Source organism: Oncorhynchus kisutch, linkage group LG12, assembly GCF_002021735.2.
Source record: "Oncorhynchus kisutch isolate 150728-3 linkage group LG12, Okis_V2, whole genome shotgun sequence".
NCBI lineage: Eukaryota > Metazoa > Chordata > Actinopteri > Salmoniformes > Salmonidae > Oncorhynchus > Oncorhynchus kisutch.
This window is the reverse complement of record NC_034185.2, coordinates 53,250,313-53,264,761: the sequence shown is the minus strand read 5'-3', so window position 1 is coordinate 53,264,761 and position 14,449 is coordinate 53,250,313. Positions and strand designations below refer to the sequence as shown.

The 14,449-nt window shown below is 40.9% G+C and overlaps 2 protein-coding genes across 17 annotated transcripts in view; one reads left to right on the top strand and one right to left on the bottom strand.

Moving 5' to 3' along the window:
* The window catches only part of LOC109901251 (zinc finger protein 583-like), an 880,650-nt gene that overhangs the window by 373,772 nt on the left and 492,429 nt on the right, over positions 1 to 14,449 (bottom strand). The gene's annotated exons all lie outside the window — the stretch shown is intronic.
* Positions 1 to 14,449, top strand: part of LOC109901169 (zinc finger protein 629-like) — a 247,635-nt gene that overhangs the window by 27,374 nt on the left and 205,812 nt on the right. The window contains exons 1-6 of one of the 3 annotated variants that reach the window (XM_031836502.1): positions 3,655 to 4,122; positions 4,483 to 4,607; positions 4,754 to 4,924; positions 9,417 to 9,581; positions 9,949 to 10,060; positions 10,270 to 10,397. The exons of 1 other annotated variant lie outside the window; for it this stretch is intronic. In XM_031836502.1, coding sequence (XP_031692362.1) covers positions 3,864 to 4,122; positions 4,483 to 4,607; positions 4,754 to 4,924; positions 9,417 to 9,581; positions 9,949 to 10,060; positions 10,270 to 10,397 — 960 coding nt within the window. In that variant the 5' untranslated portion in view covers positions 3,655 to 3,863. Of the gene's footprint in view, positions 1 to 3,654; positions 4,123 to 4,482; positions 4,608 to 4,753; positions 4,925 to 9,416; positions 9,582 to 9,948; positions 10,061 to 10,269; positions 10,398 to 14,449 lie in introns of those variants that run through there. One more of the 3 variants, XM_031836501.1, reaches the window with a different exon arrangement.

The following is a 14,449-nucleotide window of genomic DNA, read 5'->3' as shown; positions in this document are numbered from 1 at the left end:
GCCACCTGGGTGCTGCCCGTCAGGAAGTCCAGGATCCAGTTGCGGAGGGAGGTGTTTAGTCCCAAGGTGCTGAGCTTTGTGGGCGCTCTGGTGTTGAACGCTAACCTTTTGGTCAATGAACAACATTCTTACATTGGTGTTCCTTTTATCCAGGTGGTAAAAGGCAGTATGGAGTGTGATTGCGTGATCTGTGGATCTGTTGGGGCGGTATGCGAATTGGAGTGGGTCTAGAGTTTCCTGGAGGATGGTGTTGATGTGAGCCATGACCAGCCTCTCAAAGCACTTATTGGCTACCGACGTGAGTGCAATGGGGCGGTAATCATTTAGGCAGGTTACCTTAGCTTTCTTGGGCACAGGGACTATGGTGGTCTGCTTGAAACATGTAGGTATTACAGACTCAGTCAGGGAGAGGTTGAAAATGTCAATGAATACACTTGCCAGGTCTGACGCTGTGGCTTTTTGAATGTTGACTCATTTAAAAGGTCTTCCTCACATTGGCTATGGAGAGAGCGTGATCACACAGTCGTCTGGAACAGCTGGTGCTCTCATGCATGCTTTAGTGTTGCTTGCCTCGAAGCAAGCATAAAAGGCGTTGAGCTCGTCTGGTATGCTCGCGTCACTTGGCGGCTGGGTTTCACTTTGTAATCCGTAATAGTTTGCAAGCCCTGTCACATCCGACCAGCGTCAGAGCCGGTGTAGTAGGATTCAATCTTAGTCCTGTATTGACGCATGGCCTGTTTGATGGTTCGTCTGAGGGCATAGCGGGATTTCTTATAAGCGTCCGGATTAGTGTCCCGCTCCTTGAAAGCGGCAGCTCTAGCCTTTAGGTCAGTGCGGATGTTGCCTGTAATCCATGGCTTCTGTTTGGGATATGTACGTACGGTCACTGTGGGGATGGCGTCGCCAGAGGAAAGGAAAACCCAGTCAACTGTATATTATCTGTGTCGTCGTTAAGACACAACTCTGTAAAACATAAGATATTACAGTTTAATGTCCAGTTGGTAGGATAGTCTTGAGCGGAGATCATCCAGTTTATTTTCCAGTGATTGCACGTTGGCCAATAGAACGGTTGGTAGAGGCAGGTTACCCACTCACCAACTAATTCTCACAAGGCACTCCGATCTCCGCCCCCTGTATTTCCGTATTTTATTCACATGAATGACAGGGATTTAGGATTGGTCTCGGAGAAGCAGTATATCCTTTGCGTCGGACACATTAAAGAAAAAATCTGAGTCCAGTTGGAGGTGAGTAATCATTGTTCTGATATCCAGAAGCTCTTTTCAGTCATAAGCGATGGTAGCAGCAATATTATGGACAAAATAAGTTACAAACAACGCAAAAAAAACGCTATTCTATCAATATTGCCAGAGAATCTAATGTTCATTTCTCTACCATAAGCCACCTCCAACGTTGTTTTAGAGAATTTGGCAGTATGTCCAACCGACCTCACAACCGCAGACCATGTGTAACCACACCAGCCCAGGACCTCCACATTTGGCTTCTTCTCCTGCGGGATCGTCTGAGACCAGCCACCCGGACAGCTGATGAAACTGAGGAGTAATTCTGTCTATAATAAAGCCCTTTTGTCTGGGAAAAACAAATTCTGATTGGCTGGGCCTGGCTCCCCAGTGGTTGGGCCTGACTAGAAAGTGGGTGTGTCTATGCCCTCCCAGGCCCTCCCTTGGCTGCTCCCCTGCTCAGTCATGTAAAATCCATAGATTATGGCCTAATTAATGAATTTCATGGACTGATTTCCTTATGAACCGTAACTCTTTAAAACCGTTGAAATTGTTGCATGTTGTGTTTATTTTTGTTCACTATATTTTAAGGCAGGCTGTCAAAGCTTAGTTGATTCCCAATCTGTTTCAAGGGTTGATAGAGGCTTTTCCCAATGACAATATGTAAAACAGAAATGTGAGGAAGACCTGGGAGACTATTGAGGATAATGAATGGATACAGATATATTTGAATGCCCAGTCATGTTCATATCATTTCAGACATAAACTACTGCAGTTTAAGACCATCCATAGAACATACTATATGCCAGTTAAACTGAATATCATGCACTGAGAAATGTAATTCCACTGCTGGAGATGTAAAACACAAAAGGGGACATATTTGCATATGTTATGCTCTTGTGAAGGCTGGCATTTCTACATATTCTCCTTTCTACCTGTTTTTTTGTTGTTGTTTGGAAATATTGATACTGGAGACTTATCAGAAGAAACTGTGTAACCTAGCCTTTATAGCGGCTAAGACATCCATTGCCCTTAATTGGAAGGTTGGTAATCCTCCCACAATGTCACAATGATGGCCGAAATGTCAAGTTATGTATCACTTGATTTATTACAAGTTTAACGATATACTGTGCAACATTTGTAAATTATGGATGCCTTTTTTTGGAATACTGTACGACAAAAGGAGTCTGTATTGAAAACATGCCCAAGTCAGGGGGGATGCCTATGCCTATTTAGGCTATCCCTAGATGCTGGGCTGCTCAGTTCTGGGTGTCTGCCTTACTGTTGGTTGTCACTCTGGCCTTGGCCTAACACACGGAACTGATCATTATTGTAACCAATAATGAATGTTTCACTAAGATCCTAAAGCTGGGTGGGGTGTGTTGGGTTGTGGACCCCTAGAGGCAGGACAGGGAGATCCAGATATATTGTGTGCAAGTAAAATGAGCTCTACGGTACTATTATGCCTATGATATGAATTACAGTGTCGCCCATTATTCTTTGGACAGTGAAGCATTTTTTATTCTTTTGGCTCTATACTCAAATTGTGGACTTGAACTCAAACAAGGCTTGATGAAGTCAAAGTGCAGAATGTCAGCTTTCATTTGAGGGTATTTTCATCCATATTGGGTAAACCATTACAGCAATTTTCTTTTACATAGTCCCCCCATTTTAGAGGAGCAAAAGTATTGGGACAAATGCACTTATGTGTATTAAAGTTAAGTATTTGGTCCCACATTCATAGCACGCAATGACTAAATCAAGCTTGTGACAATACACATTTGTTGGATGCATTTGCTGTTTGTTTTGGTTGTGTACAGAAATGTTTTTGTCAATATAAATTAATTGTACATAATATATTGTGTCATTTTGGAGTCACTTTTATTGTAAATAATAATATAATGTTTATAAACCCTTCTAAGTTAATGTGGATGCTACACTGATTACGGATAATCGTGAATGAATCGTGAATAATGATTAGTGAGAAAGTTAGACGCACAAATATCATACCCCAAGACATACTAACCTCTCACCATTACAATAACAGGAGAGGTGTATGAAATTTCTATAGCTTTCTCATTCATCATAATTCATTCAGAATGATCTGTAACGATGGTAGCATCCACATTCATGTATACATTTAGAAAAATATGATATTCTTATTAGATTGTGTAGAAATGCAGGAAATTAGCTTCAGATGCCCCCAAACATTTCTAAGACAGTTGACTATTTACCTTACTGAGGTGATGTAAATTGAATAAAGTAATTATATTGTATTGTATTTTATTCTACTCTGTTCTTGCTAACACACTTATTTCTAAACAGGTCTGCTCTCAGATCAAAAGATAACGATAGTACCGTTTTTCATTTAGCCACACCCTATGAGCTATGACTCCACCCAATAACATAATTTCTCTTCAGTGTAAACGGAAATGTAAAGTGACCAATAACAATTACCACGTTAGCGTTTTCATTGTTGTTATTTAGACGTTTATTAAAACCCTGGAACTCAAACTATGACTCGTGTAACTGCACAGCATCACATACTTAGGTAGTGTTTAATTCGCGTTGAGGACTTGGTTGATATATGTTATCTAGGTAACGTTAGCTACCTAGCTGCTAACAATGGCTGACTGTATGGTTTTTCACACTGAAATAGCCTCCATTATGGAGGTTCTAGCGAATGCAGCCGTGGCTGACATCTGTAAACTCGTAGACGACGACTATGCAGTGTTTCGTTTGGAAATTTCTCAAAGCCAAAAAGAAAACCGGGCATTGCGGAGGAAACTACAGCTACTCGAACTGAAGGTGGCACGGGAGCGCGTCCTCGCCAGTCGTCCCAGTAGTGTCAAGATCCTCGACCGATACAGAGGAATGGCAAGAGGTACATTTAGCAGAAGGCCAAGGCTTAGCGGCCTGTCGCCCGTTTCCCCTCTGTACATGTGTTCAGATGTGTTACCCAGAATTGGGTCATGATCCGTTTTTGGATAATATGCAGTAATTCCCCTCATTACTTAACTATATTGCACGAAGACACAATATCATATTATAACCAGATACTTGATTTACTGCATTCCTATTATTTACTCAATGAAAACAATAGGATGCATGGAACATAATCAGTCTATAAATAGTTTATCAATAAATTATGCAAATTGTTAAACGTATATCCTTGTCAATTCTAGACATTTGACAGTAGCTAACCTAACCAGCTCTTTTACCCCAATCACTCTCTCGGGTGAAGGACAGCTCCCTGGAGGCCACAGGAGCTTTGTGAAGCCAGCAGGACACAATACATGGATAGATGACCAACCAGATAATGTTGATGAGGGGAGTGGAACCTCAACCCAGCACATTATCGTGATAGAGGTTAGTGTAATAGTGTTATATCAAATGTGACCAGTTTATTTCAGAAAGGCTCCCCTCAGCTATTAATTTGCTTACATCCTAATTGTTCTGCCATAGGAGATGTTGTGAGACTTCCCGACAACAATGTTATACAATCCCTGTTTCAGTCTGCAGATGCAGAGGATGCAGGTCCTGGGGTCACGCAGCACAGGTCTGAAGGAGAGTGCCCAATGCAAAGTGGAGACATCCAGACTGGAGTGGCTGGTGCGCCCTATGAAGCCATGGAGGACCCCACCACCTCTGCGCCCCAGCCCAGGACCCAACGCAGCATCACGGAGGTCAGTGGAAGGCCCGACGCCGTCCTCAAATCAGAGACAGACACCAAGCCTTTAACTGTAACACAAAGGCTCTTACACAGAGGATCTGACCACATATCAGACACAGAGAGACTGGGGCAGGGGCAACTGGGCTGTCCTCCTGCTTCAGGCTCAGAGTATTTACCGGTATTTCACCAGAGCCAGAGGATGGTTCATTCCCGTGGGGATGGCTATGGTCACATGTTAGACACTGGCGGTGATGATCCATCTTGTTCTTACACTACAGCGATGGACCCTGGCAACATGCCTTTGGGTTTAGAGACACAGACTGATCTGTCTAGAGGGGACTGGGACCAGTACAGTAATAGTCTAGACTCTGAAGGCTGCCTAGATAAGAAAGGGGAGGTTATAGTCGTAGATGAGGTGACTGTGAAAATGGAGGGCGTCGCTCCTCTGACATGGAATGCAAACAAGACTCACTTAGGAGAAGGACACTCTCAGGGCAACACCAGAGACTTTTTAGAGACAAAAATAAATGTTGCGACCCACTCCCCTTTGCACGCGTTCAGGGATCGCGACTCAGTGTCCACATCGATGGCACCTTCTAATTCACATGGCCGCATCCTTTTTGATCAGGTATTGAACTCAAACCACAGGGCTATAGCCCAGTCTCTGGGAGGGGGAGCCACATCAGGCAATAGTAAAGAGAAACGGTTCTTCTGCATGTTCTGTAACAAAGGCTTCAACTGCCCCCAGAAGGTGGAGATCCACCAGAGGGTCCACACAGGGGGGAAGTCCTTCAGCTGTACCCAGTGTCAAATGCGCTTTGCCCAGGCTCGTGGCCTGAAGAGGCACCAGAGGGTCCACACAGGGGTGAAACCCTACAGCTGCCCCCAGTGTGAGAAGAGGTTCTCCCGCCAGGACCACCTGAAGATGCACCTGAAGGTCCACACAGGAGAGAGGCCGTTCGCCTGTACGCACTGCGGGAAGAGGTTCTCAGAGAGGAGATACCTCAATATACACCAGCAGAAAAATCATTCCACTGGATAGCTTAGATCAAACCCTGCATTAAAGACGAAGATACATTTTTATTGTTGTCAGTACAAATGATCTACAGATGCATTTGGAATAACGAGAGTTAAACCCAGTTCAGATGCAACAGCCGACATGAGACAAGATAAAACTAGCTAGTTTTAGAATGTTATGTTGTACAACAGCTGACTAAAGAGGAGGCATTCAGATCAAGAAGACGAGATGTGCAGTTGAGACCGTTTCTACGGTAATGGTGCCTCTACAATGACATGATGCAACAAAGTTGCCACTTGTAGCAAGTGAGCGTCATGAAATACATGCACCAGAAACGCAAATTATGAGGGCACACAATTAAAATTCTGAATAACGGCAGTGCTATTTATATCTTATTTCACTGTGGGAAAGGGCCCTCAATACATGTCATGTTGATATGATTTTCGGTTTGCTTCCATATGGCTGGTTTCACATTTTCCTCTGGGGATCATAAGGAAAAATAATCTAAAACAATTGCCATGTGTATTTACAATCCCCTTCTCCAAACGGATTACTCATTGACCTAGCTCTTACCAATAGCTCTTATCAATTTTTTAATTACAGTGCATGGAAAATGATGTTATTTCTATCAGAAAAAATTAAGTAAATACTTTTTCCACTTGGAATATGGCAGGTTGGCTTGACCTTGTGCATGGTTTCCTTGCGCGTAAAGGTGGGGGAATTAAGTCAAGGTCAGAATACTGCGTATCTAGATACAGCTCCTTCACACCTTCATTTATTCGAGCTTCACCTCAAACAAATAGTGGGTGAATGGCATGCTGTTCTAATGTTTAGGTTCGGTGTCAGAATACGCATAAAGAGAAAAGCGCATTAAAAGTGAATTATGTTCCATTTATGCACTCTTAAATTGGATCAGAATCGAGGCCATGATAACTTGTCAGATAGGCTAGCTATGTGTAGCAAAATAGCTAGCTAGCTCCTTAAGACCGTCGTGTCTCATCTCATGTATCTGAACTGAGTTTAACAGATTTCAGTGTTGAATATTCCTGGGTGGAATATTGCATCCAGACATTGTGGGATATACAGTTGCTAGTGAAAGTCTACACATCCCTTGCACAGTCTTCCCATTTTGCTGTCTTCAAATTAAATCTAAAAAGGGATTACATGAGTTTCTTTCCTACCCATCTACACAACCTACTCCACATTTTCAAAGTGAAATAAAAATTATAGATAATTTTCCAAATGTATAAAAAATTGAAAAACGACCATGTCTTGATTGCATATGTCTTCACAACCCAGAGTTAATACCTGGTGGAAGCACTTTTGGCAGCCAGTACAGCTGTGAATCATTTTGAATAAGATTCTACCAACTTTGCACAACTCTTAGGAACCGAAATTGCACAACTCTTGGTAAAAATTGCTCAAGCTCAGTAAATTTGGTTGGGAATCATTGATGGTGAGCAATATTCAAACCTTGTCTCTGAATTTCAAGCAAATTAGTTCAGGACTGAGACTGGACTACTCAGGAATACTCAACACCTCTTGGAAAGCTATTCTGCTGTGTCTTTGGCATTAAATGTGTATAATTGTCCTGCTGAACAATAAAACACTATCCCAGAGTTAGGTTTTCAGAAGACTGACGGGGGATTTCCTCTAACCTTTTACCTGGGCTTTGCTCCTTTCATATTTCTTTTGATCCTGACAAAGTCTCCAGTCCCTGCCGGTGACAAGCATACCCATAACATAATGCTGCCACACTATGTTCTATAATCTTTCTTTCACTTTGAAAATGTGGAGTAGATTGTGTAGATCAGTAGGAAAAACGTTCAATTTAATACTGTATGTATACAATGCAAGAGGTGGGTAGACTTCACCAGGCACTTTATAAGGCATATATAAGCCTGAAAATACAGTTACATATTGTGTTTGTACTGTGTAAGCTATATGATGTTCACAAGTGCCTATTTTCATCACTTCCATTCAACTACTTAATTATTTTCTAAGACACTTTTAATAAGAAAATTAATGCAGTTGATCAAGTTCATGCAGATTTTTTGTATGTATGGTTTTCATATGGTGTATCTAAAGATGCAAAATGCAGAAATCACTCTTCCATTTCCTGGTTGCTAAAATTCTAATAGTTTGTGACAAAGCAAGTAGACATTGTGTAGAGAATCATTGTACCATCTAAACCGCTGTGAAATATGTTTTCCATAACCAAAAATGTTGTATTTTCAGCTTTTTAAAGCTGGTGTAAAAGATGCAAAGATGAAACTTAAAAAGGGGAAGCATAGAAAAAGTTCATATAGAACATATCTACTACTTCTTAGACTTATAGACAGACCTATAACTCACATTTCTATGTGAATTTTGTCAGGTTGCCCAAAAAGTTACATATTGCAGCTTTCAAACTTGTTTATGTTTAATAAAAACAGAATAAAAAGTCCCATTTTAAGACTTTCATTGAGATTTTCTTTAGTACACATCACATCCGATCTCACCCTATTCTGCATACACACAACAGTGCTTTATAACCATTATAGACTTACTAAATATACCTACAAAAATCCACACACAAACAAACACCTACTGTACACGTCAAAAAATATAAACTCTACATGTAAAGTGTCGGTCCTATGTTTCATTTCTATATGCACAAATCTGTTTACACCCCTATTAGTGAGCATTTATATTTAGCCAAGATAATCCATCCACCTGACAGGTGTGGCAAATCAAGAAGTTGATTAAACAGTGTAATCATTACACAGGTGCAACTTATGCTGGGGGCAATAAAAGGCCACTTTAAAATGTGCAGTTTTGTCACAACATAATACTACAGATGTCTCAATTTTTAGTGAGCGTGCAAATGGCATGCTGACTGCAGGAATGTCCACCAGAGCTTTTGCCAGAGAATCTAATGTTAATTTCTCTACCATAAACTGCCTCCAACTTCGTTTTAGAGAATTTGGTAGTACATCTAATCAGCCTCACAGCTATAGACCACGTCAGCCTAGGAGTATTTCTGTCTGTAATAAAACCCTTTTGTGGGGAAAAACTCATTCTGATTGGCTGGGCCTGGCTGCCAAGTGGGTGGGCCTATGCCCTCCAAGGCCCACCCATGGCTGCACCCCTGCCCAGTCATTTGAAATCAATAGATTGGGGCCTAGTTAATTTATTTCAGTTGATTGATTTCCTTATATGAACGGTAAAATCTTTGAAAATGTTGAGTGTTGTGTTTATATTTTTGTATAGTTTAGTTGGGTTTGGCTGATGACGACTTTTGACTTATCATAGGCGACTAATATTTACCAACAACATCATATTCATGTCCACCATGATGGGCTTAACAACAATTAAGTAATTCTGTAATTACAGTATTGGACTCAAACGTAGTGGGGATGGGTAAACACTCCATGTTGAAAGTGTGTTTATTATCTGTGTGTACATACCTGAGGGAGTGTATGTCTGTATCACATGTCTCTTCCAGGAGGAGGAGGGTCCAGAGATGCTGCTGGTGAAGGAGGAGGGGTGTGAGGAGGGTCTGGGGAACCCTGAGGGGACCATGGTCATGGAGAAAAACCAGACTACACCTCGTCCTCAACCCACAGAGGAACCAGCTGAGCAGCACAGGACCACACACATTCTCACTGAGGTGAGTCCACTGTAAACTACTGTCTGAATGGTATTAGGTCAGGGCCCGTATCCACAAAGCCTCTCAGAGTAGGAGTGTTGATCTAGGAGTGTTGATGTTTTTCTTTTTAGATCATAATGAATGACAATGTAAACAAATGGGGACCTGATCTTCGATCAGCACTTCTACTCCGATACTCTTTGTGGATACGGGCCCAGGTCTTGATTCATTTTGTGTGGAACCATGCCTTTGAATTATCAAATCATTAAATAGTATCAAGTGATCAAATCAACTATCATGTTTGCATAGTACTCATAGCAATCCCCATAGTAGGGTGCTCATATCAGATTTCTTGATCCAACATCCTCTCACTCTGTATCTCTTACAGTCAGTAGACATGGAGGATGGGAAGCCTGATCTGCTGCTGGTCAAAGAGGAGACAATAGAAGACGGACCAGATAGCATTGATCTGCTGAGTGGACTAAAGATGGGGGAGCAAGGTAAGGGAGAAATACATATAGCACATTGAAAAGTGATGCGCCTATTTTTTTTTCTTCATTCAATACATCAAATGAAATCAATACAACTTATGTTTGCATATAAAAACACACAAAATGTATTAACTTTACCAGGTAATTGACAAAAAAAACGTAATATGTAGAGTTCTCTGTCATGTTTGTAAAGTCTATTTTCTAAACTCTTCCTGTAGGTGGTTGGCTGGAGGCTAACAGAGGAGACTGGGCGACCATCTTGGATTACCAGACCCAGACCGGTGCAGCCAAGGGCCTAAGGGACAACATCACTGAGCAGGCCAGGACCAGAGGCGACATAGTGGAGGTCAGTGGATGGGACAGCGTCTTGAACTCTGGGCTGGGGAACAACACTGTTAACCAGAAACAGACCGTCGAACACAAAACAACAACCGAACTTAGTCTCCATGACAACAGACTGGCTGAGACCAGGGCGAGGCATTGCTTTGGTCTGCAGGGACGGGAAGGTGTCGGTATGGGGCGGGAGAGAACACACACAGACTCGGCTAGCGATGCTCCGTCCTGCTCCTATAGTTGTGATTCAGAGAGACTGATGACCCCTCAGGTTAACCCCCTAACAGGTGCTGCCTTCAGCCTGCCTCCTATAGGATCTATCAACTGGAACATGGACCCTGTGACAACACAGACACTCCCTGGCCTTCATCCTCCTCACACTCTCCTTATGTTAAACCAAACATCAGACAATGCCAGTTCCTCAACACTAAATGGCTACACAAGCCCATTGACAAATGATAGTAGTAGAGACAGAATCAGTAAAGGTGGCAGCGCCATAGAGAAGCGCTTCACATGTTCCTTCTGTGGGAAAGCCTTCAGTTTCCCCCAACAGGTGGAGATCCACCAGAGGATGCACACGGGGGAGAAACCATATGGCTGTCACCTATGCCGGGCCACTTTCTCCCAATCGTCCAGTCTGAATAGGCACCAAAGAGTCCACACAGGGGAGAAACCTTTCAGCTGTAACCAGTGTAACATGCGCTTTGCCCATGCTGGCAACCTGAAGAGACACCAGAGGGTCCACACAGATGAGAAACAATACAGCTGACCCCAGTGTGAGAAGAGATTCTCCTGCTAGCAGCAGCTGAAGATGCACCTGAAGATCCACACGGGAGAGAGGTGGTTCGCACTGCAGGAGGAGGTTTTTTAGAAAGGAGTTACCTCAGGATACACCTGCAGAAAAACCATTCCACTCTATAACATAGAAAGTAACTATTCCTCTTAATCGAGACTGCGATGCATTAAAAACAAACATCAATTGTCATTATTGTCAGCAGAAAATATATTTTTGATTTGACCTTTATTTTAACAGGGAGTCAACATTGAGACCAGGGTCTCTTTCACAAGGGAGCCCTGCATATACAATGAATAGGACAAAATACAATCAGATACAATGTAAAAGAAAGAAATACAGCCCAACACAAAGGTTCAAGAAAAACAGTTATTCCTCTGTAAGAATTGCCGAACGGACCAGAACATCCAATTGTAATGTATGTTGTAGTTGGTTCCATCAATGAGGTGCATTTAAAACTAAAAGTGGAGATCCGAGGAACCTCAAGAGTTAACCAACCCTGTAAACGGGTTTGGAATCTCATGTTTTTATACTTGAACAACGAAGTTAGGTAAGTTGGAAACTTGTGTAGTAAAGCTTTGTAACAAAAAGAGACTTTAATGAGGACCAGCCAACCTTTTGATACAGGATGCAGTGGTGAGTATTACACAGATGCATTTGGAATTACTAGAGTAACAGATGTGTTGAATATTCCTGGGTAGTCTATATTGTATCTAGACATTTTGTCATATATAAGGCATATACAATGCCTTCAGAAAGTATCCACACCTCTTGACTTTTTCCACATTTTATTGTGTTCGAGCCTGAATTTACATTTTTTATTTGTTTGTCACTGGCCTACACACGATGCCCCATAATGTCAAAGTGAAAATGTTTTTAGAAATGTTGACAAATTAATTAAAAAATGAAAAGCTGAAACATTTTTAGTCAATAAGTATTCCACCCGTAAATACATTCAGGAGTAAAAATGAGCTTAACAAGTCACATAATAAGTTGCATGGACTCACTCTGTGTGCAATAATAGTGTTTTACAATTATCTGCAAGGGTCCTTCAGGCGAGAAATGAATTTCAAACACAGATTAGATTCAACCACAAAGACCAAGGAGGTTTTCCAATGCCTCGCAAAGAAGGTCACCTATTGTTAGATGGGTAGAAAGAAAAAAGCAGACATTGTATATCCCTTTGAGCATGGTGAAGTTATTAATTACACTTTGGATGGTGTATCAATAAACTAAAGTAATACTGCAAGAAATGTGGCAACGCAACACATTTTTTGTCCTAAATACAAAAGTGTTATGTTTGGGGCAAATCCAATACAAGACATTACTGAGTTCAACTCTCCACATTTTCAAGCATATAGGTGGCTGCATCATGTTATGGGTATGCTTGTAATCGTTAATTATTGCAGTGTTTTTCAGGATAAAAATGAAACGGAATGGAGCTAAACAAAATCCTAGAGGAAAACCTGGTTCAGTCTGCTTTCCACCAGACACTGGGAGGAATTCACCTTTGCAGGACAGTAACCTAAAACACAAGGCCAAATATACACTGGAGTTGCTTACCAAGAAGACAGTGAATTTTCCGGAGTGGCTGAGTTACAGTTTTGACTTACATCTACTTGAGAATCTATGGCAAGACCTGAACATTGTTATCTAGAGTCTCATCTGAATTCCATGTCAGAAGAGCATCGCCCTCCACTTTCACAGTCACCTCATCTTTGACCAGACCCTCCCTTTCCTTATCTAGGCACCCTTCAGAGTATACACTGCTACTGTACCGGTTTCAGTCCCCTCTCATTGGATTAGATTACAGTGCCTTCAGAAAGTATACATACCCCTTGACTTATTCCACATGTTGTTGTGTTACAGCTGAATTAAATATGGATAAAAAAAATGTATCATCCATCTACACACAAAACCCCATAATGACAAAGCGAAAACAGGTTTATTGAAATTTTATTGAAAATTAAGTACAGAAATGTATAATTTATGTAAGTATTCACACCCGAGTCAATACTTTGTAGAAACACTGTTGGCGACGAATTACAGCTGTGAATCTTTCTGGGTACGTCTCCAAGAGCTTTCTAAACCTGCATATTATTTTCAAACTTCATCAAGTTCTATCAAATTGCTTGTTCATCATTTTTAGGTCTTGCCATAGATTCTCAAGTCGTTTTAAGTCAAAACTGTAACTCGGTCACTCAAGAAAACTCACTGTCTTCTTGGTAAGCAACTCCAGTGTAGATTTGGCCTTGTGTTTAAAAAAAAAGATTTTACCAGATATTATTCATCCTGATCAGACAGGTTTTTTACATGGACGATATATTGGAGATAATATACGACAATTACTTGAACATTATGAAACATCGAAGATACCAGGTATGATCTTCATAGCAGATTTTGAAAATACATTTTATAAAGTATGACTACAATTTATATATAAATGCCTGGATTACTTTAATTTTGGTGAATCTCTTATACAATGGGTTAAAGTTAAGTACAGCAACCCCAGATGTAAAATAGTAAATAATGGTTACTTCTCAGAAAATATTGAGCTTTTTAAGTAAAACAAGGCTGTCCGTTGTCTCCATATCTATTTATTATGGCCATTGAAATGCTAGCTATTAAAATTAGACCAAACAAGAACAGGGGGTTAGAAATCCAGGGGATAAAAACAAAAGTGTCAATGTATGCCGACGATTCTAGTTTTGTCTTAAGTACACAATCTGGATCCCTGCACAGTCTCATTGAAGGTCTTGATCACTTTTCTAGCCTCTCTGGATTAAAACCTAATTACGACAAGCGCACCATATTATGTATTGGATCGTAAAAAAAAAAAGTGTTTATACTACCATGTAGTTTACCAATAAAATGGGCGGATGGTGAAGTAGACATACTTGGTTTTCACATCGAGAAAATATAGTTGAATTTACCACAATTAATTTCAATAGAAAGTTAGCAAAAATAGATATGATTCTGCAACCATGGAGAGGTAAACACTCTATGGAAAAATCACATTGGTTAACTCTTTGGTCCTATCACAGTTTACTTACTTACTAATGGCACTGCCTACTTCAGATGACTCATTTTTTAAATCATATGAGCAAAAAATATTTCATTTGATTTGGAATGCTAAGCCAGACCAAATAAAACGTGCCTATTTATATAAGGGAATATGAGTTTGGGGGGCTAAAATGATTAAATATTAAATCTTTAAACCTCTCACTAAAAGCTCCACTCATACATAAATTATACTTAAACCCAAAATGGTT